The 23,676-nt window shown below is 45.5% G+C and overlaps 1 protein-coding gene across 1 annotated transcript in view; it reads left to right on the plus strand.

Moving 5' to 3' along the window:
• The first annotated feature begins 924 nt into the window (after window positions 1-924).
• LOC137364723 (probable G-protein coupled receptor 139) overlaps window positions 925-23,676 on the plus strand; it is an 80,147-nt gene continuing 57,395 nt past the window's right edge. The window contains exons 1-3 of the mRNA XM_068027754.1: window positions 925-1,147; window positions 13,989-14,585; window positions 16,646-16,652. Coding sequence (XP_067883855.1) covers window positions 925-1,147; window positions 13,989-14,585; window positions 16,646-16,652 — 827 coding nt within the window. The remainder of the gene's footprint in view (window positions 1,148-13,988; window positions 14,586-16,645; window positions 16,653-23,676) is intronic.

Here is a 23,676-nt window from a genome sequence, read left to right on the forward strand (position 1 = left end):
AGATCCTGCTTTTTCATATCCTTCTTCGCTCCGTAAAATCTGCTTTCAGGACCTCATCCTCCCTCTTACCACATTTCATTCGCATTGCTTTTTCATATGCCCGAGTCTCTATCGTCTGAGGAATTTGAAGTTATACCCGTTATATATAAGTCTAGGCAGTGCTTCTAGTACTGACGCCTGGGCAACGCCATTCTATACTCTATGCTCTACCCTCTAGTGTCCGAACAACAAACGTTCACCGCTTCTCTCGGCATTATGTTATTCAGCTAATATCATCTCCATGCTCCCACTACCCCTTTAATCCATGAGGTTCAGAGATCCCAAATGGGTTTATTAAATGTTACTTGATTCCAAGGCTTTTTATCGTCCAAATACAAAGCATCAACCGTGCAATCCTCATCAACTCTCTCCAATGCATCAGCAAAGGGCTAGACGGCCATTGACAGACATGATTTACCATTAACATATCTGTGTTGCTTCTCATTTATAATCTCATGCTTTCTGAAAAGCACAATTTCCTTGTCTCAGATTATAGACTGGAAGGATGTCCCCAACATTTCACCGAGGTTTGCCTGATAGACCTGTAATTACATGGTTTATCACATCTCTCCTGTTTAAAAGAGGGTTTAACATTTGCCTCCTCCAGCCCTCGAGCACCATTTTATTGTGATTCAAGCTGTGTTTGATTGGAAGGAGTTAACTGCACCTGTCTGTTCAGTGACTGTGATTATTGTCAGCCTCCATGGACCCAAATTGTGACACTGGAGATTTCACCTCTACTATTAATAAGGGACTCCTTTCAATGTGCTACCCCATCGTGTTAGAGCGAACATCACCTCTGGCACCAACAGAGATCAGTGGCATCAGAGGCAGGGAGCGCGAATACATTTGAGTCTGAGAAAAATAGATTGGAATGCTGCAACAATGGGTCAAAATCTGAGAACAATAGCTTGGAATGTTACAGGAATGGGTCATAATCTTAAAACAATAGATCGGAATGCTGCAACAACAGACAGGAGTTTCTCCTGGGAGTTTGACTATCTTTCTGCATACTATGATGAGCTATCTTTAAACTGGCGGATTTTGCTCTCACTTTCGATTATTCAGTACTTTTATTACCCCATCCTGGCTACTGTTGCTGTACCTGGTAAGCTTCGCTATCCAGCTATTGAATATATAAACCATCTTCAACTGCATTACTTCTCCTGTCATTTACTTTGCCCTCCTTGTTGTTGGCATTGCTGGTAAGTATTTTCTAACTGCTCTTCTAAATTACTCTCATCTTTACTCCTGTTGGTGTCTCTGGAAAGACTCTAAATACAGCTATGAGATCTTTAAAAGTGATTCATTAGATGCGTAGATCACATTTGAGACAATTACTCTACTTCTCATTTAAGCTTCGTATTTATTTATGTTTTTATTTACTCATTGGATGTGGGCGTCGCTGGCTAGGCAAGCATTTATCACAATTCCCAAATTGCCTATGAGTAGGTGGTTGTGAGTTGACTTGCTGCAGTTCATGTGAGGGAGGTACATCCACAGTGCTGCTGGAAAGGAATGTTTCAGGATTTTAACACAGCGACAGGGAAGCAACAGCGATAAAGCTCCAAGTCGAGATGGTGTGTGGCTTGGAGGGGAACTTGCAGGTGGTGGTGTTTCCGGCATTTGCTGCCCTTGTTCTTCTCGTTGGTAGAGGTCGTGATTTTGGAAGATGCTGCCTAAAGAGCGTTGGTGTGTTGCTGGAGTGCATCTTGTAGATGGTACACACTGCTGCCACTGTGTGTCGGTGGTGGAGAGAGCGAATGTTTTTGGATGGGATGTCAATCAGCAGGTTTATTGCACTGAAAAAGGCCCTTCGGCCCACCGAGTCTGTGCTGACCAACAACCACCCATTTATACTAATCAAAAGAACAACAAGAACAAAGAACAGTGCAGCAAAGGAACAGGCCATTCGGCCCTCCAAACCAGCGCCGATCCTGATGCTGGCCGAAACTAACACCTTCTGCACTTCTGGGGCCCATATCCTTGTAGTCCCTTCCTATTTATGTATTAGTCAAGATGTCTCTTAAACGTCGTTATCATATCTGCGTCCACTACATCCACTGGCAGCAAGTTCCAAGCACTCACCACCCTCTGTGTAAAAAACTTGCCTCGCACATCCCCTCTAAACTTTGCCCCTCGCACCTTAAACCTATGACCCCGAGTAACTGACTCTTCCACCCTGGGAAAAAGCTTTTGACTATCCACCCTGTCCATGCAGCGCATAACTTAGTCAACCTCCATCATGTCGCCCCTCCACCTCCGTCGTTCCAGTGAAAACAATCCGAGTTTCTCGAACCTCACCTGCATTAGACCTTCCAAAAAGCATTACATCACACTTGTCCGGATTAATCTCCATCTGCCATTTCTCCGCCCAAGTCTCTAACCGATCTATATCCTGCTGTATCCTCTGACAATCCTCATCATTATCCTCAACTCCACCAACCTTTGTGTCGTCCGCAAACTTACTAATCAGACCAGCTACATTTCCCTCCAAATCATTGATGTATACTGCAAAGAGCAAAGGTCTCAGCACTGATTCCTGTGGAACAACACTAGTCACATCCCTCCATTCAGAAAAACACCCATCCACTGCTACCCTCTGTCTTCTATGACCGAGCCAGTTCTGTATCCATCTTGCCACCTCCCCTCTGATCCCATGTGACTTCACCTTTTGTATCAGTCGGACATGAGGGACCTTGTCAAAGCCTTTACTACAGTCCATTTAGATAACATCGACTACCCTTCCTTCATCAATCATCTTCGTCACTTCCTCAAAAAACTCAATCAAATTCGTAAGACACGACCTCCCCATCACAAAACCATGCTGTCTGTCGCTATTAATCCTACATGAATCCCATATTCTCTGTCACATCTCCACTATTCTCCTGCCGACACTAGGGGAAATTTACAAGGGCCAATTTACCTATCAACCTGCAAGGCTTTGGCAAGAAACCGGAGCACCTGGAGGAAACCCACGCAGTCACAAGGAGAACATTCAAACTCCACACAGTGCAGTACCTAGAACTGAAGCCATGTCGCTGCAGCTGTGAGGCTGCGGTGCGAACCACTGCGCCACTGTGCCGCCCGTGTCGTTTCGTCCGGGATGTTCATGAGCTTCTTGAGTGTTGTTGGAGAATTTCTTTCCCTCCGTATCTCACCCTGACCGTTGTTTTGGGCTGCATAGATACACTGATGCCAGTGCTGCAAAACCAGAAACTACGCAAATGTATGGGACAATCTGCTGGCCATCACCGTAATGTCCCATGTTGTGCTCCATATTGGGCTGTGGATTCTTGCAGCGTTGACACCCGTTTTTGAAGCTTGATCTCTGTGTGTCCATTGACCACCTGTGTTAGTCAGTCTCAGGTCAAAATGCGTTTGGTAGCACCAGGAACGTCCCCTCCAGCATTATTTATAAGGTCCAGGCATTCTGCATGCAGGTGAAGGGCTGATAGCATACTTCTGCTATGGAAACGTTAATGGTGGTACTGTGAATTATTTTATTGCACCGTGTAGGGCGGTGAAGGTGGGAGGATTGGGTTATTGCCAGTTGTTGCATACACGAGGCCAGAGGATTTGGTGACTCAGTTCTGGACGAGGTATGATACAGTGCATCTGGGTCTGTAGCAGTGATCACGGAATGGAACAGAGGAATCTCTGCAAAGAAAGAAGGGGAGGAGGAGGAGTCAGTCCTACCCAGCCAGCCTTCGCCAAGAGCAAATTTTTTACCTACAACTAACCCAGGATGAGTGTGTGAGGCAACTCCAATTCAAGAAGGAGATGGTCACAGAGCTGTTGCACCTTCGACAACAGGACCTGGAGATTAGAATTAGAATTAGGATTAGAACATTACAGCGCATTACAGGCCCTTCGGCCCTCGATGTTGCGCCGACCTGTGAAACTATCTGACCTACACTATTCCATTTTCATACATATGTCTATCCAATGACCACTGAAATGACCTTAAAGATGGAGAGTCTACTACTGTTGCAGGCAGGGCGTTCCACGCCCCTACTACTCTCTGTGTAAATAAACTACCTCTAACATCTGTCCGATATCTATCTCCCCTCAACTTAAAGCTATGTCCCCTCGTGTTTACCATCACCAGCTGAGGAAAAAGACTCTCACTATCCACACTATCTAACCCTCTGATTATCTTATATGTCTCTATTAAGTCACCTCTCTCCCTCCTTCTCTCCAACGAAAACAACCTCAAGTCCCTCAGCCTTTCCTCGTAAGACCTTCCCTCCAAACCAGGCAACTTCCTAGTAAATCTCCTCTGCACCCTTTCCAAAACTTCCACATCCTTCCTCTAATGCGGTGACCAGAACTGCATGCAATACTCCAGCTGCGGCCGCACCAGAGTTTGTTACAGCTGCAGCATGACCTCGTGGCTCCGAAACTCGATCCCCCTACTAATAAAAGCTAACACACCATCTGCCTTCTTAACAGCCCTATTAAACTGGGTAGCAACTTTCAGGGATTTATGTACCTGGACACCAAGATCTCTCTGCTCATCTACACTACCAAGAATCTTCCCATTAGCCCAGTACTCTGCATTCCTGTTACTCCTTCCAAAGTGAATCACCTCACACTTTTCCGCATTAAACTCTATTTGCCATCTCTCAGCCCAGCTCTGCAGCCTATCTATGTCCCTCTGTACCCTACAACATCCTTCGGCACTATCCACAACTCCACCGACCTTCGTGTCATCCGCAAATTTACTAACCCACCCTTCTACACCCTCTTCCAGGTCATTTATAAAAATAACAAACAGCAGTGGCCCTAAAACAGATCCTTGCGGAACACCACTAGTCACTGAACTGCAGGATGAACATTTGCCATCAGCGACCACCCTCTGTCTTCTTTCAGCTAGCCAATTTCTGATCCAAAGCTCTAAATCACCTTCAACCCCATACATCCGTATTTTCTGCAATAGCCTACCGTGGGGAACCTTATTAAACGCCTTACTGAAATCCATATACACCACATCCACTGCTTTACCCTCATCCACCTGTTTGGTCACCTTCTCAAAAAACTCAATAAGGTTTGTGAGGCACGACCGACCCTTCACAAAACCGTGCTGACTACCGCTAATGAACTTATTCTTTTCAAGATGATTAAAAATACTGTCTCTTATAACCTTTTCCAACATTTTACCCACAACCGAAGTAAGGCTCACAGGTCTATAATTACCAGGGCTGTCTCTACTCCCCTTCTTGAACAAGGGGACAACATTTGCTATCCTCCAGTCTTCTGGCACTATTCCTGTCGACAATGACGACAAAAAGATCAAGGACAAAGGCTCTGCAATCTCCTCCCTTACTTCCCAGAGAATCCTTGGATAAATCCCATCTGGCCCATCTGGCCCAGGGGACTTATCTATTGTCACACTTACCAAAATTGATAACACCTCCTCCTTGTGAAACTCAATCCCATCTAGCCTGGTAGTCTGAATCTCAGTATTCTCCTCGACAACATTTTCTTTCTCTATTGTAAATACTGACGAAAATGATTCATTTAACGCTTCCCCTATCTCCTCTGATTCCACACACAACTTCCCAATACTATCCTTGATTGGCCCTAATCTAACTCTAGTCATTCTTTTATTCCTGCTATACCTTTCGAAAGCCTTAGGGTTTTCCTTGATCCTATGCGCCAATGACTTCTCGTGTCCTCTCCTTGCTCTTCTTAGCTCTCCCTTTAGATCCTTCCTGGCTAGCTTGCAACTCTCAAGCGCCCTAACTGAGCCTTCACGTCTCATCCGAACATAAGCCTTCTTCTTCCTCTTGAGAAGCGCTTCAACTCCTTTCATAAACCACGGCTCCCTCGCTCGACAACTTCCTCCCTGCCTGACAGGTACATACTTATCAAGGACACGCAGTCGCTGCTCTTTGAAAAACCTCCACATTTCGATTGTGCCCATCCCCTGCAGTTTCCTTCCCCATCCTACGCATCCTAAATCTTGCCTAATCGCATCATAATTTCCTTTCCCACAGCTATAATTCTAGCCCTGCGGTATATACCTGTCCCTGCCCATCGCTAAGGTAAACCTAACCGAATTTAGTTTAGATTAGAGATACAGCACTGAAACAGGCCCTTCGGCCCACCGAGTCTGTGCCGACCATCAACCACCCATTTATACTAATCGTACACTAATCCCATATTCCTAAAACATCCCCACCTGTCCCTATATATTCCCCTACCACCTACCGATACTTGGGGCAATTTATAATGACCAATTAACCTATCAACCTGCAAGTCTTTGGCATGTGGGAGGAAACCGGAGCACTCGGAGGAAACCCACGCAGACACAGGGAGAACTTGCAAACTCCGCACAGGCAGTACCCAGAATCGACCCGGGTCGCTGGAGCTGTGAGGCTGCAGTGCTAACCACTGCGCCACTGTGCCACCCCTTGTGATCACTATCACGAAAGTGCTCACCGACATCTAAATCTAAAACCTGGCCTGATTCATTACCCAGTACCAAATCCAATGTGGCATCGCCCCTGGTTGGCCTGTCTACATACTGTGTCAGAAAACCCTCCTGCACACACTGGACAAAAACTGACCCATCTAACGTACTCGAACTGTCGTATTTCCAGTCAATATTTGGAAAGTCAAAGTCCCCCATAACAACTACCCTGTTACTCTCGCTCCTGTCGAGAATCATCTTCGCTATCCTTTCCTCTACATCTCTGGAACTATTCAGAGGTCTATAGAAGACTCCCAACAGGGTGAACTCTCCTCTCCTGTTTCTAACCTCGGCCCATACTACCTCAGTAGACGAGTCCTCCAACGTCCTTTCTGACGCTGTAATACTCTCCTTGATTAACAATGCCACACCACCCCCCCCCCCTTTTACCATCTTCTCTGTTCTTACTGAAACACCTAAATCCCGGAACCTGCAACATCCATTCCTGCCCCTGCTCTACCATGTCTCCGAAATGGCCACAACATCGAGATCCCAGGTACCAACCCATGCTGCAAGCTCACCCACCTTATTGCGGATGCCTCTGGCGTTGAAGTAGACACACTTTAAACCAAGTTCTTACTTGCCAGTGCCCTCTTGCGTCCTTGTAACCTTATCCCTGACCTCACTACTCTCAACATCCTGTACACTGGAACTACAATTTAGGTTCCATTCCCCTGCTGAATTAGTTTAAACACCCCCGAAGAGCACTAGCAAATCTCCCCCCCCCCCCCCCCCAGGATATTGGTACCCTTCTGGTCCAGGTGAAGACCCTCCTGTTTGTAGAGGTCCCACCTACCCCAGAAAGAGCCCCAATTATCCAGGAAATCAAAATCCTCCCTCCTACACCATCCCTGCAGCCACGTGTTCAACTCCTCTCTCTCCCTATTCCTCTCTTCGCTGTCATGTGGCACGGGCAACAACCCAAAGATAACAACTCTATTTGTTCTCGCTCTAAGCTTCCACCCTAGCTCCCTGAATTTCTGCCTTAAATCCCCATCTCTCTTCCTACCTATGTCGTTGGTGCCTATGTGTACCACGACTTGGGGCTGCTCCCCCTCCCCCTTAAGGATCCCAAAAACACGATCCGAGACATCACGAACCCTGGCACCTGGGAGGCAACACACCAACCGTGAGTCTCTCTCGTTCCCACAGAACCTCCTATCTGTTCCCCTAACTATGGAGTCCCCAATGACTAATGCTCTGCTCCTCTTCCCCCTTCCCTTCTGAGCAACAGGGACAGATTCTGTGCCAGAGACCTGTACTCCGTTGCTTACCCCTGTTAAGTCGTCCCCCGCAACAGTATCCAAAACGGTATACCTGTTGTTGAGGGAAACGGCCACAGGGGATCCCACAACTGCCTGCTGGTTCCCTCTCCTTCCCCTGACAGTAACCCATCTACCTACTTATTTTACCTGAGGTGCGACTACCTCCCCATAACTCCTCTCAATAACCCCCTCCACCTCCCGAATGATCCGAAGTTCATCCAGCTCCAGCTCCAGTTCCCTAACGCGGTCTTTGAGGAGCTGGAGTTGGGTGAACATCCCGCAGATGCAGTCAGCAGGGACACTCTTGGCGACCCTTACCTCCCACATTCTGCAGGAGGAACATGCAACTGCCTTAACCTCCATTCCCACTGTTCTTAAGTCCCAACAAATCTGCTGGAAAACCAAAAAAAAAAGTCAAAACTTGTTCGCTTAGCAATCCGACGGACAGAACTTTTTAAATAAAAAGTTTACCTTATCAACACACAAGAGTCCTTTTTTTGGTTAGAGGAGGAGGGTGGGTGGGAGACAGGACACGTGTCGTGTCTCGGATAGAGCCACTCCCCAAATATATAGTTTTTACTTACCCAGCAGTCCCCTGGTCCTCCGAAAACAAAAGGGAATTAACTTTTAACTTGCACTGAAACTGACCAGCTGCAAGTTCGCTCCGCACCTCCACTTCTGTCAAAGTTGCTGCAACCAAAACTAAAAGATGCGCACCAGGGCAAGGATGTGGCGGCCAGTTTCAGTTTCATTGAACTTCTTTGCACCCGGAGCTATGCAGGCAGGAGCCGGCAATGTATCCAATGAGTCACTGCATACAGTTCATCGATGCGTCCGGGAGACGACAGATGTCATCTATACTCGGTTAGGTGATACACTGTTTCTCCCTCTGCAGGGAGCAGCACGATGTGAGGTCCCATGGCTTTGCCAGGAGAGCGGGATTTGCAATGGTGTACGTGGCTCTGTGGAACCTCATATGTCAATGGGGAAAGGTATAGGATCTGAAAGAACTCTCACACCATTACTGCACAGCCGCCATGTGACCATGCACAATATATCATTTCGGTGAATGTCCACTAATCTGGCAGTAGCCATGATCCCTTCATTCTGAAGCAGTGCATGTTCACAACGACTTCGACCCTCCAAGGAGCACCAAAATGTGGTTTTCCAGAGAATAAGGCCACCAACTCTTTCCATAGATAATTAATTCTCTCCGCCCAAACTCACACCCCTCTGTCCCCAAGCAACCAAAAATAACACAGGTTTAACGTGAAAAATGGAGCCAACAGATACATCGCAGAGCAAGCAATCGGCGTGATGAAGCACTGCTTCCAATGCATGAACGGCTCATGGGGAGCCCTGTAGTACACGGTAGAACAGGTGCACAACTTTGTGTTTTCTGCTGCACACTTCAAATCATTGCCATCGTGACAACAGGGGAATCGGGAGGCCACCTCATGAGGAGGATGAAGAGGATGTAATCTGGTTCCCATCAACACAGACAGGCTGTGAGACAGTTCCTGATAACACTCCAGTGCAAATAGGGTAACTTTTATTCCACCAATGGATCCCCCATTCAGCAAGATACATCCATCTGAAACGCCCCATCACAGGAATAGAATTAACAATAGACGTAGACCATTCGGCTCCTCGATCCTGCACCACTATTCAATAAGGTCAGGGAGGATCTGTTTGTGTTTCTAATTCCACAATCTCATCGACCCCGATAACCGTTGATTTCCTCACCTAACAGTAATCTATCGACCTCGCCTTGAATAATATTCAATACCCTGCCTCCAGCACCTGTACAAATAATTTTTTCTTGGACATCGAGATGTCTGACAAACAACCATAGAAAAATTACAGCACAGAAGGAGGCGATTCAGCTCATCGTGTCTGTGCCAGACAAAAAAATACTAGCCGCCCAAGCTATTCCCACCATCCATCAGCTGGTCCATAGCCTTGCAGGTTCCAGCACTTCAGATGCTTGTTCAGGTACCTTTTAAAAGAATTGATGCTTTCTGCCTCCATCATCGTTCCTGACAGTGAATTCCAAACATCCACCACCCTCTCAGTGAAAAACGTTTCCTCATGTCCCCACTATTCCTGCTATAATCACCTTAAATCTGTGCCCCTGGTAACTGACTACTCCACCCGGGGAACCAGATCCTTCCTGTCTGCTCCATCTAGGCCCCTCATCATTATGTACACGTCAATTAATTAACCCCACAGCCTTCACTATTCTAAAGAAAACAAACCTATCTAATCTTTCCTCATAGCTGAAACTTTCAAGCCCTGGCAACATTCTTTTAAATCTCCTCCGTACTTCTTCCAGAGCAATTATGTCCTTTCTGCAATGTGGTGACCAGAACTGTATGCAGCACTCCAGCTGTGACTCAGCCAGTGTTTTATACTGTTGCAGCATTATATCTCTGTCTTTGTATTCTATCCCTGACCAATAAAGAAAAGCATTCCATGCGCCTTCTTCACCACTCCATCTACCTCTGTACCTCCACCTTCAGCGACCTGCAAGGTCTCTCACCTCTTCTAACCCTCTCAATGCCCTCCCGTTTGCTGTATTTTTTCTTGCGTTATTTGCCCTCCCCAAATGCATTACCACACATTTATCTGGGTTTAATTACATTTGCCACTTTTCTGCCCAGTCAACCAAACCACTGAAATCTTTCTGGAGTCGATCCTCTTCACTGACGACTGCACGGCCAACATTTGTGCCATCAGAAAATTTACCAATCATATTCCAAATCATTCATAAATGCTGCAAACAGCAAAGGACCCAACACTGAAGGTTCTGAAGAAGGGTCAGTGACCCGAAACGTTAACTCTGCTTATCTTTCCACAGATGCTGCCAGACCTGCTGAGTGATTTTAACATTTCTTGTTTTTGTTCCCAAAACTGAGCCCTGTGGAACGCCACTGGAAACAGCTTTTCATTCACAAAAACAACGTCAATGACTAGCCTTTGTTTCCTATCTCTGAGCTAATTTTGGATCCAACATGCAACAGTCACCTGCATCCCATAGGCTTTCATTTCAATGATCAGTCTGCCATGTGGGACCTTGTCAAATGTCTTACAAAAATCAATGCGATGCTTTGTGAAGAATATGTAATTTATTTCTGATTTCCTTTGAAATGCCTGTACGTTATAAACTATAAGCTTTATTTAATGAAAGAAAAAGAAGGATATCTCTTAATTAATGGCAAGGGCTTGCCTTCCTGTCTGAGCTCGCTGACACTGCCACAATCATTAGAGATCCGTTTGTCCAGCGATGGTTATGGTTCCAGACCAGGTGTAGTACACGCAATGCACCATGCATGTCAACGGAACACCACCACACTTAACAGGCATTTGGGTCTCCAGCCATTTACTGTGGTTAAGTCCTGGTGTAGTACTGACTGTGATCACGCTCCCTCAGTGACTGACCGCACTTACTTGGTGTCTGGCGATCCAACGATGGGCCTGGTCCCTGGCCTGGTATAGTACAAGAAGTAGGGGCTCCTTCCTGACTGGCTCGCCAGCCCCACCACCCTTACCTGGTGCTGGATCACCAGACAATGGCATGCTCCCAGGCCAGGTGCAGTACCGGCAGCGGCCGCATATCCCAGATTGGGTCTGGTGACCACAATGTAAAGAAATAGTAACTGTGGCTCCAGTGATGGCCTGGTCCCAGGCCTCGTTTAGTCCCATCAGTATTGCATGTTCAGTGACTGGCCCCAGTGAACCCGTCGTGCTTCGCTGGGTTCCAGGTCTCCAGCAATGTTCCTGCCTCCAGGCCTGGTGTCGAATCAGCAATGGGTCCTACTCCCGCACTGATCCAGGCGCCACGCCACACCTGCTGTTTGGGACTCCAGTGAAAGGCCTGGTTCTGAGGGCTGGTGTAGCATCGTCAGTGGCTGCTGCTTGTTAGTTGCTTTTGGCATCCCTGCAACATTTCTCGGGGATTCATTTGCCCAGGTTTTCAGGGCTGCTGCAGTAATGGCAATGGCCTCTACGCCTGAACAGGCCCCAGTGACACCACCACACTTATCAGTGGCCTGGTTCTCTAGCTATGGTCCTAGTCCCAGGCTTGGTTTAGTGATTGTAGTGGCCCCAAACCCAGTTCTGAAGAAGGGTCCCTGACCTGCAACGTTAACTCTGCTTCTCTCTGTACAGATGCTGCCAGACCTGCTGAGTATTTCCAGCATTTCTTGCTTTTATGCCCCATCCCTGTATGGCCCTGGAGATGCTGCGGTACTCAACTGAAGTCTGTACATTTTTTGCTGGATCTTCTCCTCGGGCTGGTCCAACATGGCCTAGGGCCTCCTATCCCTGACTGTCACTGCTGACCCTGCATTACTTAACTGAAGTCGAGATTCCAGCCATGGTCCTGTTCACGGACCTTGTGTATTGGCAGCAGTGGCTCCCCTGCAGCCTGATGGTTCCCAGCCACATTTTTTCACTTACCTGGGTTCCGTGTCTCCAGCAATGCTTCTGGCCTAAATCCTGGTTTAGTGCTGGCAGCACCCAACCTCTACTGTTCCCAACAAATCTGTCTCATTTTTATATGGTCCATGGCTCCAGCGATGTATCAACTTTCAGGTCAGGTGTAGTACGAGCATTCGGCCATTCCCTGCCTGGACCCGGTGACCTCGTCATATTTAACTGGAGTTCAGGTCACCACGATGGCCCTGCTCCCAAGGCTAGTTCAGTACCGGTAGTGGTCCCGGTGTCCAGCGATGGTCCTGCTCCGAGGCCTGGTGCTCTAGTGGTAGAATCGCCTGTATCCTGACTGACACTGGTGACCGCACCATATTACCTGGGGGCTGGACTTCAGCAGTAATCTTTTTTCCCAGTACCAGCAGTAGCCCCAACTCACTGACTGGCCCCAGTGACTCTGCTACACTCACCTGGAGTCTGACGCTCATGCGATGGTCCCAGTCGTAACCTGGTGTATTACCAGCAGTGGTTACCCCTCCATGATTGTTCCCGGTGACTCCACTGCACAAATCTGGGTCTGTATCCCCTACTATGGTCCTGGCCCATGGTCTGGTTTCGTACTGTCAGTGGACAACGCTCACTGGCTGACGCCAGCAACTCTGCCAGACTAAACTGTGGTCTGGAGCTCCAGCAACCCATCTGCTCCCATGTCTGATGTAGTATAGTTAGTGGCGCCGCTACCTGATATGTCGCAGTTTTGCTGGCACATTCATCTGGAGTTTGGTCTCCAGTGATGCTTCACATCCCAGGCCTGCTGTAGTACCAGCAGCTCCACTGCTCCCAGTAGCATTGCTAATAGAACTGAGCTATTAGTCCTGTGACTGTTTAACTCGTTTAAACAGGCGGGATCTCCATGATTAAATGTACCGGGACCAGGCACCAGGCAGTTAATTGCCCTAGTGCCGCTCAACTGAACTGCGGGATGGTACAAAAGACCGCGGAGGGGTTTCATTCACCTTTTTGTCCTGACATGGGGACCCTCGTTGGCTCCACTAGATTCAGCCGCTGTATCTAGCAGAAAGCCCTGTCAAAGGTATAGTAATTTACTCCATCACTGAATGTGCAAAAAATCTACAAATGTCACCAGTACTTCTTCAAACTGCTGCTGTTATTTCCAAACTGGTGTAAAGTTCATCTTCTTTATAGTTAACTTAGTGACAATTGGGATTATTTGTTTAATTGATTTTTCAGTGGACTGATTTCCAATCATTGTTTTGCAATCATTGAATTCCGAACTGCCTGTCTCAGGCGAGGGAATCTCTCTGTCAGTCCAGCACTGAACGTTCTGTACAGGACTAAAGTGCAGCAGATGCTGGAAAGTTGAAATTAAAAAAAAAAGAAAGTGCTATAGATGCTGAGCACGTCTGGTAGCATCTGTGGAGGGAGACACAGACTTAATCGTTTCGGTCGCTGACCCTTTGTCAGGACTGCGAGCACTTTGAGACAGAACAGTCTTGAAACCAGGAAGGGAAAGGCAGAATGGGGAGGATTATAATAAGCGTTGAGTTGAACTACTTCAGCATCATCCTTTTGCCTTTTAATCTCTCCTTCCTTCCAAGTTGTCACAGGTATTCTAATTGTTCCTTCAGTATCAATCAATGAATCGCTAGACACAGTAACACATTTGAAAGTCTCAGTCAGACCTCAATCAAACTGGTAACTTTGCTCACAGCCTAATAAATAATGTGCCTGTTTATTTTCCTTCCTCACAGTTAACTTGATGACGATTGTCATCCTGTCTCGAGGCAAGTGTGGTCTTTCCAAATGTGTCACTCACTATCTGGTGGCCATGGCATCAGCGGATCTACTGGTCAATAGATTCGACGTGATACTGAGGCACATTCCCGTTGTTTACCATGAACAGTTTTATTTCCGGGAGTCCATCCACGTTTGCAATATCCATGCCGTCCTGCTTTATGCAGCCACAGACTGTTCTGTCTGGTTCACCGTCACTTTCACCTTTGATCGATTTGTGGCCATTTGCTGCCAGAAGTTGAAAAGAAAATATTGCACCGAGAAAACGGCAGCTGTGGTTCTGGGAGCAGTGACTGTGCTGAGCTGTTTCAAGAACATTTTCTGGTATTTTATGTTAACAGGTCAGTATATTTTGCACAACCAACCCTGGTTTTGTGCTGTAACAAAGGATGTTGTCTTCTCTCGGGTCTGGGCAACAATCGAGTTCCTCCATAACATTCTAACCCCGGGGATCTTATTTGTGGTGATTCTGCTGCTAAATGCTCTCACCATTAGACACATCTTGCTGAGCAGCAGAGGGCGCAGGAGACTTCGGGCTCACAGCAGTGCCAAGAGTCCGAGATACCCAGAGATGGAGAGCCGATGGAAATCTATCATTTTCCTGTTAGTTATCTCAGCCAATTTCATACTTTTATGGGCAATGTTAATGGTGGTTTTGCTATGCACCAGAATACGGTATATGAACTTTCATTCTGGGTCTGTGGCTGGAATTCCTGGTTATGTGCGGGAAATGGCCTTCATGCTGCAGCCCCTTAGCTGCTGCTCAAACACTGTGATTTATGCCGTAACCCAGACTCAGTTCAGACAGCAGTTGAAGAAAATGCTGAAATATCCCTTTACGTGATGTTAAGTTCATTCAATGATAAGAGGGACTGTAATCACTCACCGTTTCTAAAAGATTCTCATTTTATTTCACTTTTTCAAACAGCCAGGGGCTGGGTCTGTCACAGCAGGGGCAGGGTCTGTTCACAAGGTGACAGAATAGTTGGGCAGGGATTGTTGCTCATGCTAATGGGGTAGTTTGACCGGGCCTCTTCCACATGCTGTGGAGGTAGTTGAAGGGTATTGCTCCACATGTGGAAGGGGTAGTCCGCCCGGGCCTGTTCCACATGCTGACGGGGTAGTTGGTGGTTATTGCTTCGCATGCTGACAGGGGAGTTGGAAAAGGGCGCATGCTATCAGATAAGAGCGAGTGTGGGACCAGTCATTATACGGTGACATGGCGGGGAATGAGTCTCTTTCCCATGGTGATGTTTCATGGCCGCGGGGCATGTTCTCAAATGTGAAGTGGGAATGGAGTCGGGACTGTTCTGAAAGGTGACGGGGCAGGGGGTGGGACCTGTTCCACATGGGGATGGGGCTTTGCAGCAGGTTCCTTTTCCCATGGTAATGGGAGCGTGGGGGCGAGTACTGTTCCTATGGTGACCAGAGTGGGGGCGTGGCTGTTCCCAATGGTGAAGGAAGAAGGGACTGGGGGCGGGGTCTGAGGTCCTCAGCCCTGCCCAGCTTGTTCATGTATTGGAGCAGAGCGACAGCGCGAGGGGGACCCGTCAGGAGCAGACCTACCTACCAGCCGTCTCCAAAGCAACTAGGATAAAAACAATTGAAAGAGAAATGATAGTGGGAATCTTCAACCTGAATTCTTCATCAGCACTTACAACACATTAGAACACTTTATAATTCTTTGTAACACTTTTCAATACTTTATAACGCATTATGACATGCTCTAACATTTTATAACACTTTCTTAGCCATTATAATCCTTTACCATCCTTTAAAATTGTTTATAATCCTTTATCGCCCTTCAGACACTTCTTTGCACATGGTAACCCTTTATGACACCTTATAATCCTTCATAAATAGTTATAGCACAGTATAACACTTTATAGTAGCTAACATCTTTATAAAGCATGGTTAAACTTCAGAATCTGTAGAAGCTTTTCCAGTCTTTCAAATCGTTTATAATTCTTTAGAATTCCTCAAAATTCTTTAACTTCCTTCATAATCCTTTCCAATACGTTTTAATCATTTGTGGCCCTTAATAACCTTCATAACAATTGATAGCAATTTATAAACCTTTGCAGCTCTTTGGCCTCTACTGAGTGTTGCAGGAGGGCACAGAGTGTAAAGAAGGGTATTTGGTAAGTGAGAATTTTTAAGGCTTTAAAGTCTAGTATTTATTGTGTTTACATTTGACAATTAATTGAAATTACTGTTTAAGTTCAGAGGCAAGTGAGGTTTCTTAAAATTTTAAACAGGGATGTGCAAGCTCTCGAAGAGAACCTGTAGCTCGTTAATTACGTAGCTAGCTTAAACTGCTTTCTGAGCTCCAGCAAAGCTGACAGATCATTGTTTTCAGAGAGTGTACATTCAGTGGATTCTCAGAGCTGTGCGTTTGCAATGAGTGCTGCTGGAGGGCACAGAGCATGAAGAGGGAATTTCCTCAGTGATGGAGTTCGGTTATGGGGGGGGGACTACAAAGTAATTAAAAGGAAATAAATGTTATTAAATTAACAATAACGATGACAAGACAAGTGATATTTCAAGTCTGCAGTATGTGGGAAATCCATGGCAACCCCGTCTGTAGGTAGTGTCTGCTGCGTGAGGAGCTAAGGCTCAAAGTCATTGAGCTGGCGGCCGAGCTGCAGATACTTCGATGTATTAGTGAAGGGAATAGTTACCTGGACACTTCGTTCCAGAAGGCAGTCCCTGAGGATAGGGTCACTTGTCTTGGTCAGTGATCAAGGACAGGAGACTGTGACTGCGAGTCAGACGGGGAAGGGGGTCAAGAATAGGTGGCACAGTGGCGTAGTGGTTAGCACTGCAGCCTCACAGCTCCAGCGACCCGGGTTCAATTCTGGGTACTGCCTGTGTGGAGTTTGCAAGTTCTCCCTGTGTCTGTGTGGGTTTCCTCCGGGTGCTCCGGTTTCCTCCCACATGCCAAAGACTTGCAGGTTAATCGGTAAATTGGCCATTATAAATTGTCCCTCGCATAGGTAGGTGGTAGAGAAATATAGGGACAGGTGGGGATGTGGTAGGAATATGGGATTAGTGTAGGATTAGTATAAATGGGTGGTTGATGGTCGGCACAGACTCGGTGGGCTGAAAAGCCTATTTCAGTGCTGTATCTCTGAATTAAAATAAATAAATATAGCAGACTGAGCATGGCACCATGGAACAGGAAGCAGTTCACGTGGCAGGAGAAGAATCAAATGTAGTTGTAGAAGAGGACAGTATAGTGAGGGGATGGACATTGTTTTCTGCAATAAAGGGGGAGAGTTCGGAAATGTGTTACCTGCGTATGTGTCAGGGTTCTGGACTCTGCTCAGGGCTGGACAGGAAGTTCAAGTGGGAGGGGGAGGATCCAGTGATCGTCGTCCAAATAGGTACTAACAACATAAGGAGGGCAAGGAAAGAGCGAGGAACAAGGCAACAAATTATAGAACAGAACCGCAAATGTAATAATGTCATGCATATTACCTGCGCTATGTGTAAACATAAGCAGGGCAAATGAGATTAGTGAAATGAATGTGTGGCTCAAAGACTGTGAGCAAAGTGGAATCCTATTCGTGGGCACTGGCACCAGAACGGGAGAAAGAGGGACAGTCTGCACCTGAACCATGCTGGGTCCAGTGCTCTAGCGAACCGCATACCCAGCAAAGGAGAGAGGGTTCCAAATTAAAGAGTGGAGGCAAGGGAAGAGAGAAAGGAATGAGTATGGAAAAGATAGACAGACCGTGACAGGAAGCGACAGGAAGGACAAATCAAAGCTTAAGTCAGCAGACAAGGCTAGAGTTTACAAAAGTAATAACAGGACAGAACTAAAATTCTGTATCTGAATTCACATAACATTCAAAACAAAACAGATGAGCTGTCATCGCAAATAGAAATAAATACGTAAAATCTGATAACCGTTATGGAGACATGGCTGCAGGATGACATAGCCTGGGATCGGAATCGTGAAGGGTACATGTCATTTAGGAAGGACAGGAAACTAGGAAAACGTGGAGGGATTAACTAATGATGGTATTAGCACATGTGTGATGAATGACCTATGCTCAGGAAACCAGAATGTAACTGCTCCCTGCCCCCGTTTCCTTCCCGCACCGCACCGCCCTAAGAATCAAGCGATGCAGGAGCACGTGGCAGAGTGGAGGGAAGTGGCACCGCCTCGAGCTAGCACTGGAGGGATGGGGGAGAGGGGGTGGCGAGGTGTGGGGGAGAGAGGCGGGGTAGGCGATGGAGCGGTGCGGCCGGAGAGGGTGGCGCGTAGTGAGGGTTGTGGGGGAGAGGAGCCGACCAGGCGCGTTGCATGACGATGTACACGTTTGTGATGAAGTTGTTGGCGCATGCAGTAACCAGTCCTGGCAATTCGTAGAGAACTGGAGCCCATCTGCGCATGGGCGCATTTGGCGCAGACTGATGACGTCAGCGGCTGACTGCGGTGTCTGGAATCACTTTGCTTAAACTGAATTGAGCAATTAAGTGGGCATGGAAACAGAGCGAGCAAACGTGAACTGACAAAGTAGATTAAGAGTCGGTCAAGGGAGATTCGGTTGCAGACTTTAAAGGTGATATTTCAAAATATACAGAATAGATACATTCCAGCGAGAAAGAAAAATTCCAAGGGGAGAACCCACCATCTGTTGTTAATAAAATTAGTTGAAGTTAGTATCAAACTAAAGGAAAAAAACATAATTGCTCACAGTTGGGTAACAGGTCAGAAGATTGGACAGAACATAAAAAGCAGCAAAGAACGACTAAAAGATTAATAAGGAGGGGAAGTTTAACGTACAAGAGAAAGCTGACGAGAAATATTCAGACAGATAGCAAGAGTTTCTTTTTATTTAAGAAACCATTAAACCAAAAGATTATTGGTCCTATGGAAAGTGCGTAAAGGGAAGCAATAAGGGAAAATAAAGAGGTGGCAGATGAATTGAACAGATACTTTGCATTGGTCTTCACAATAGAAGATAGAAGCAGCATTCCAGAACTAACTGTAAATCAGGAAATGGAAGGGAGGGAAGAACGTGAGAACATTACAATCACCAGGGGAGTGGTTCAGAGCAAATTGTTTGAGTTGCAGACTGACAAGTCCTCGGGTCATGATGGACTTTATCCTAGGGTCTTTAAAAGAAGTGGCTGGTGAGATCATCGATGCGTTGATTATGATTTCCCCAAATTCCCTACATTCGGGGAAGATTACATCAGACTGGAAAATTCAAATGCAAGTCATTTATTCAAAAAATGAGGGAGACAGAAAGCTGGAAATTAGCTGCCAATTAGCTGAACATCTGTCATAGGGAAGATGTTATGCGTTATTCTTAAAGACGTTATAGAAGGCACTTAAAAAAATTGAACAGAATCAGGCAGCGTCAACATAGTTTGGTGAAAGGGAAAACATGGTTAACCAATTTATTGGCGTTTTTTGAAGAAGTGACACGTACTGTGGATAAAGGGTTGCACTGTACTTAGATTTCCAGAAGGCATTTGATATGGTGCTACATCAAAGGTTTCTGTGGAATATATATGTTCATAAAGTTGGGGGTAACATAATGACATGTATAGAAGATTGGTAAGCTAACAGGAAACAGAGAGTAGGCAAAAATGGGTCTTTCTTCTGGTTGGCAAGTTGTAACGAATGGTGCACCACAGGGATCAGTGAACGGCCTCACCTTTTCACAATTTATATAGATGACTTGGATCAAGGGTCCAATGATATGGTTGCTGAATTTGCTGGTGACATAAAGATAGGTAGGAAAATAAGTTGTGAAGAGGACATATGGAGGCTACAAAGGGATATAGATAGGTTAAATAAGTGGGCAAATATCAGACAAATTGTGTTAACGAGAAAAAATTTTGAAATTGTCCATTTTGGCAGGTTGACTAATAATTAATTATTTATATAAATGATGAGAAATTGCAAAGTGCTATGGGTGTCCTCGTGCATGAATCACAAAAGGTTAGTTTGCAGGTACAGCAATTAATGAGGAAGGCGAAAATACTTTTATCATTTATTGCGAAGGGAATTGCACACAAAAGTAGGTGATGATATTATTCAGCTATGCAGGACATTGGTGAGACTACATCTGCATTGCTGTGTACAGTATTGGTCTTTTTATTTGAGGAAGGACGTGAATGCATTGGATGCAGTTCACAGAAGGTGTACAAGAATGGCCGGGTTATCTAATGAAGAATGGTTAGACAGATAGGCTTGTATCCGCTGGATTAAAGAAAGGTAAGGGGCGACTTGATTGAAACAAAGAAGATTCTGAGGGGTCTTGACAGAGTGGATGTGGAAATGATGTTTCCTCTTGTGGGAGAATCTAAAACAAGGATCACTATTTATAAATAAGGGGACGCCCATTTAATGCATAGATGAGGATTTTTTTTTTCTCACAAAGCATCGTGACTCTTTGGAACTATCTTCCTCAAAAGGCCTCAGAAGCAGAGTCTTTAAATATTTTTAAGGTGGAGGTAGATTGATTCTTGATAAACAAGAGGGTGAAAGGTTATTCAGTGAAGGCAGGAATGTGGAGTTGAGGATACAAATCTATCAGCCATGATCGTATTGAATGGCGTAGCTGGCTCCAGGGGCTGAATGGCCAAACTCTGCTCTTAATTTGTATGCTCGTATGTTCATATGTAACTGGCTATGTCCCTAAATGCCGTTCCAGAACAGCTACAACACTGTCAGCTACGCGTCAATGTGGAAAACTATCCCGCTATGTCCTCTCCACAAAAAGCAGGAACAACTGAACCAGGTTAATTCCGACCACATCAATGTGCTGTCAGTCATCATCAAAGTGATGGAAGAAGCATAGAAACATAGAAAAAGAGGATCAGGATTAGGCCATTCGGCCCCTTGAGCCTTCTCCGCCATTCAATACGATCATTGCCAATCATGCAAACTCAGTAACCTGTTCATGCTTTCTCCGCGTATCATTTCATCCCAGAAGCCCTAAGAACTTTTTCTAACTCTTTCTTGAATATATTTAATGATTTGTCCTCAACTGCTTTCCGTGGTAGATAATTCCACAGGATCACCACTCTCTGGTTGAATAACTCTATCCTAATCTCAGTTGAAATGGCTTACCCCGAATCCCTAGACATGGACCACTGGTCTTGGACTCCCCGACTATCGGGAACATCCTTCCTGCAACTACACTGTCGAGTCCAGTTAGAATTTTGTAGGTTTCTATGAGATCCCCCCTCATTCTTCTAAACTCCAGCAAATACAAGCCCAATCTCTCTTCATACCACAGGCCTGTCATCCCAGGAATCAGTCTGGTGAGCCTTCGCTGCATTAACTCCATAGTAAGAATACCCTTCCTCAGATAAGGAGACCAAAATTGCGCACAATACTCCAGACGTGGTCTCACAAAGGACTTGTATAATTGTAGCAGGACATCCTTGCTAATGTACTCGAATCCTCTCGCTATGAAAGCCAACAGACCATTTGCCTTCTTTACTGCCTGCTGCACCTGCATGCTTACTTTCAGCGACTGGTGCACAAGGACACCCAGGTCTCGCTGCACCTCCCCCTTTCCCAATCTATCTGCCTTTCTGATTTTGCTACCAAAGTGGATAGCCTTACAATTATTTTCATTATACTGCATCTGCCATGTATTTGCTCACTCACTCAATCTGTCCAAATTGCACAGGAGCTCCTCTGCATCCTCCTTATAGCTTACACTCCTAGCCAGTTTTGTATCGTCTGTAAACTTGGATATATTACATATAATTCCCTCATCTATATCGTTCATATATATTGTGAACAGCTGGGGTCCTTGCACTGATCCCTGCGCTAATTCACTAGTCACTGCCTGCCACTCAGAAAAAGACCCGTTTATTCTTACCCTTTGTTTCCTGTCTGCCATCCAGTTCTCTATCCAAGTCAATACGTTTCCCCCAATCCCATGTGTTTTAATTTTGCACGCTAATCTCTTACGGGGCATCTTGTGGAAGGCCTTCTGAAAGTCCAAGTACATCACATCCACTGCTTCTCCCTTACCTATTCTACTAGTTACATCCTCAAAAAATTCCTATAGATTTGTCAAGCATGATTTCCATTTCGTAAATCCTTGTTGACTTTGTCCGACCCAGTCATTGTTTTATAAGTGTTCTGCTATTTTGTAATGGACCCTAGCATTTCCCGCACTACTGATGTCCGGCTAACCAGTCTATAATTCCCTGTTTTCTCTCCATCTTCTTTTTTAAACAGTGTGGTTACATCAGCTGCCCTCCAATAGATTGGACCTATTCAACAATCTATAGAATTAAATAAATAAAAAAGACCAGCAATGCATCTACTATTTCTAGGGTCACTTCCTTAAGCACTGATGTAGATTATCAGCTTCTGGGGATTTATCGGCCTTCAATCCCATGAATTTCCCTAACTCCATATCCCTACTAATGCTGATTTCATACAGTTCCTCCTTCTCACTAGACAATATGTTCCCCAGCATTTCTGGGAGGTACATCGTGTCCTCATTTGTGAAGATGGAACTAAAGTATGCATTTCATTGGTCTGCCATTTCTACGTTCCCCATTATACATTATCCCCCGTTTCTTACTGAAAGGAACCTACATTTGTCTTCATTAATCTTTTTCTCTTCAAATAACTGTGGAAGATTCTACAGACTGCAGGCTTACTCTCATACTCTATTTTCCCCTTCTAAATACATCCCTTTGTCCTCGTTTGCTGAATTCTATACTGCTCCCAAACTTCAGGTTTGCTCCTTGTTCTGACCATTTTATATTTCTCCTCCTTGGATCTAATACTGTTCCTACTTTCTTTTGAAAGCCACGGTTGAGCTATCCTTCCTGTCTATTTTTGTGTCAGACAGGAATGAACATTTTTTGTCATTCAGCCAAGGGCTCTTTAAATGCTAGCCATTGCCTATTCAATATCAACACTTTAAGTAAGTTTCCCCAATCGATCATAGCCAACTCGCGCCTCATACCTTCATAATTTCCTTTATTTAGGTTCAGGACCCTAGTCTCGGGATCAACGATCTCATCTCCATCTTAATCAACAATTATATCATGTTAAGATCGCTCTTTCCCGAGGGAGCCCACACAACAAGTTTTTTAACTAATCTTTTCTCATTACGCAACATCCAGTCTAGAATGAACTGTTCTCCAGTTGGTTCCTCAAACTATTGTTCCACAAAAACCATCACGTACAGACTCCAGGAATTCCTCCTCTACAGTATTATTGCTAATTTGTTTTTTTTTCAATCTATATATAGATCAAAGTAAATCATAATTACAGTGACACCCTTATTGCTTGCAATGGTAATTTCCTGTTTACCATCCTCTACATCACCACTGTTGTTTGGGGGTCTATATAGAACCAACCCCTTAATGTTTCTGAACTCCACCCATACAGAATCCACATCAGAATTATTTGAGCTAATATTCTTCCTCACTATTGTATTGATTTCCTCTTTTGCTAACAACGCTTCTCCACCTCCTTTCACTTTTTGCCTGTCCTTCCGAAATATTTCATTACATTGAATGTTCAGTTCCCATCAGTGGTCACCCTGCAGCCATGTATCCGTAATTGCAACTATATTGTATCTATTTATATCTATTTGCATGGTTAACTCGTCTACTTTACTGTGAATACTCCACACATTG

The sequence above is a fragment of the Heterodontus francisci genome, unplaced genomic scaffold (genome assembly GCF_036365525.1).
Source record: "Heterodontus francisci isolate sHetFra1 unplaced genomic scaffold, sHetFra1.hap1 HAP1_SCAFFOLD_304, whole genome shotgun sequence".
Classification (NCBI taxonomy): Eukaryota; Metazoa; Chordata; class Chondrichthyes; order Heterodontiformes; family Heterodontidae; genus Heterodontus; species Heterodontus francisci.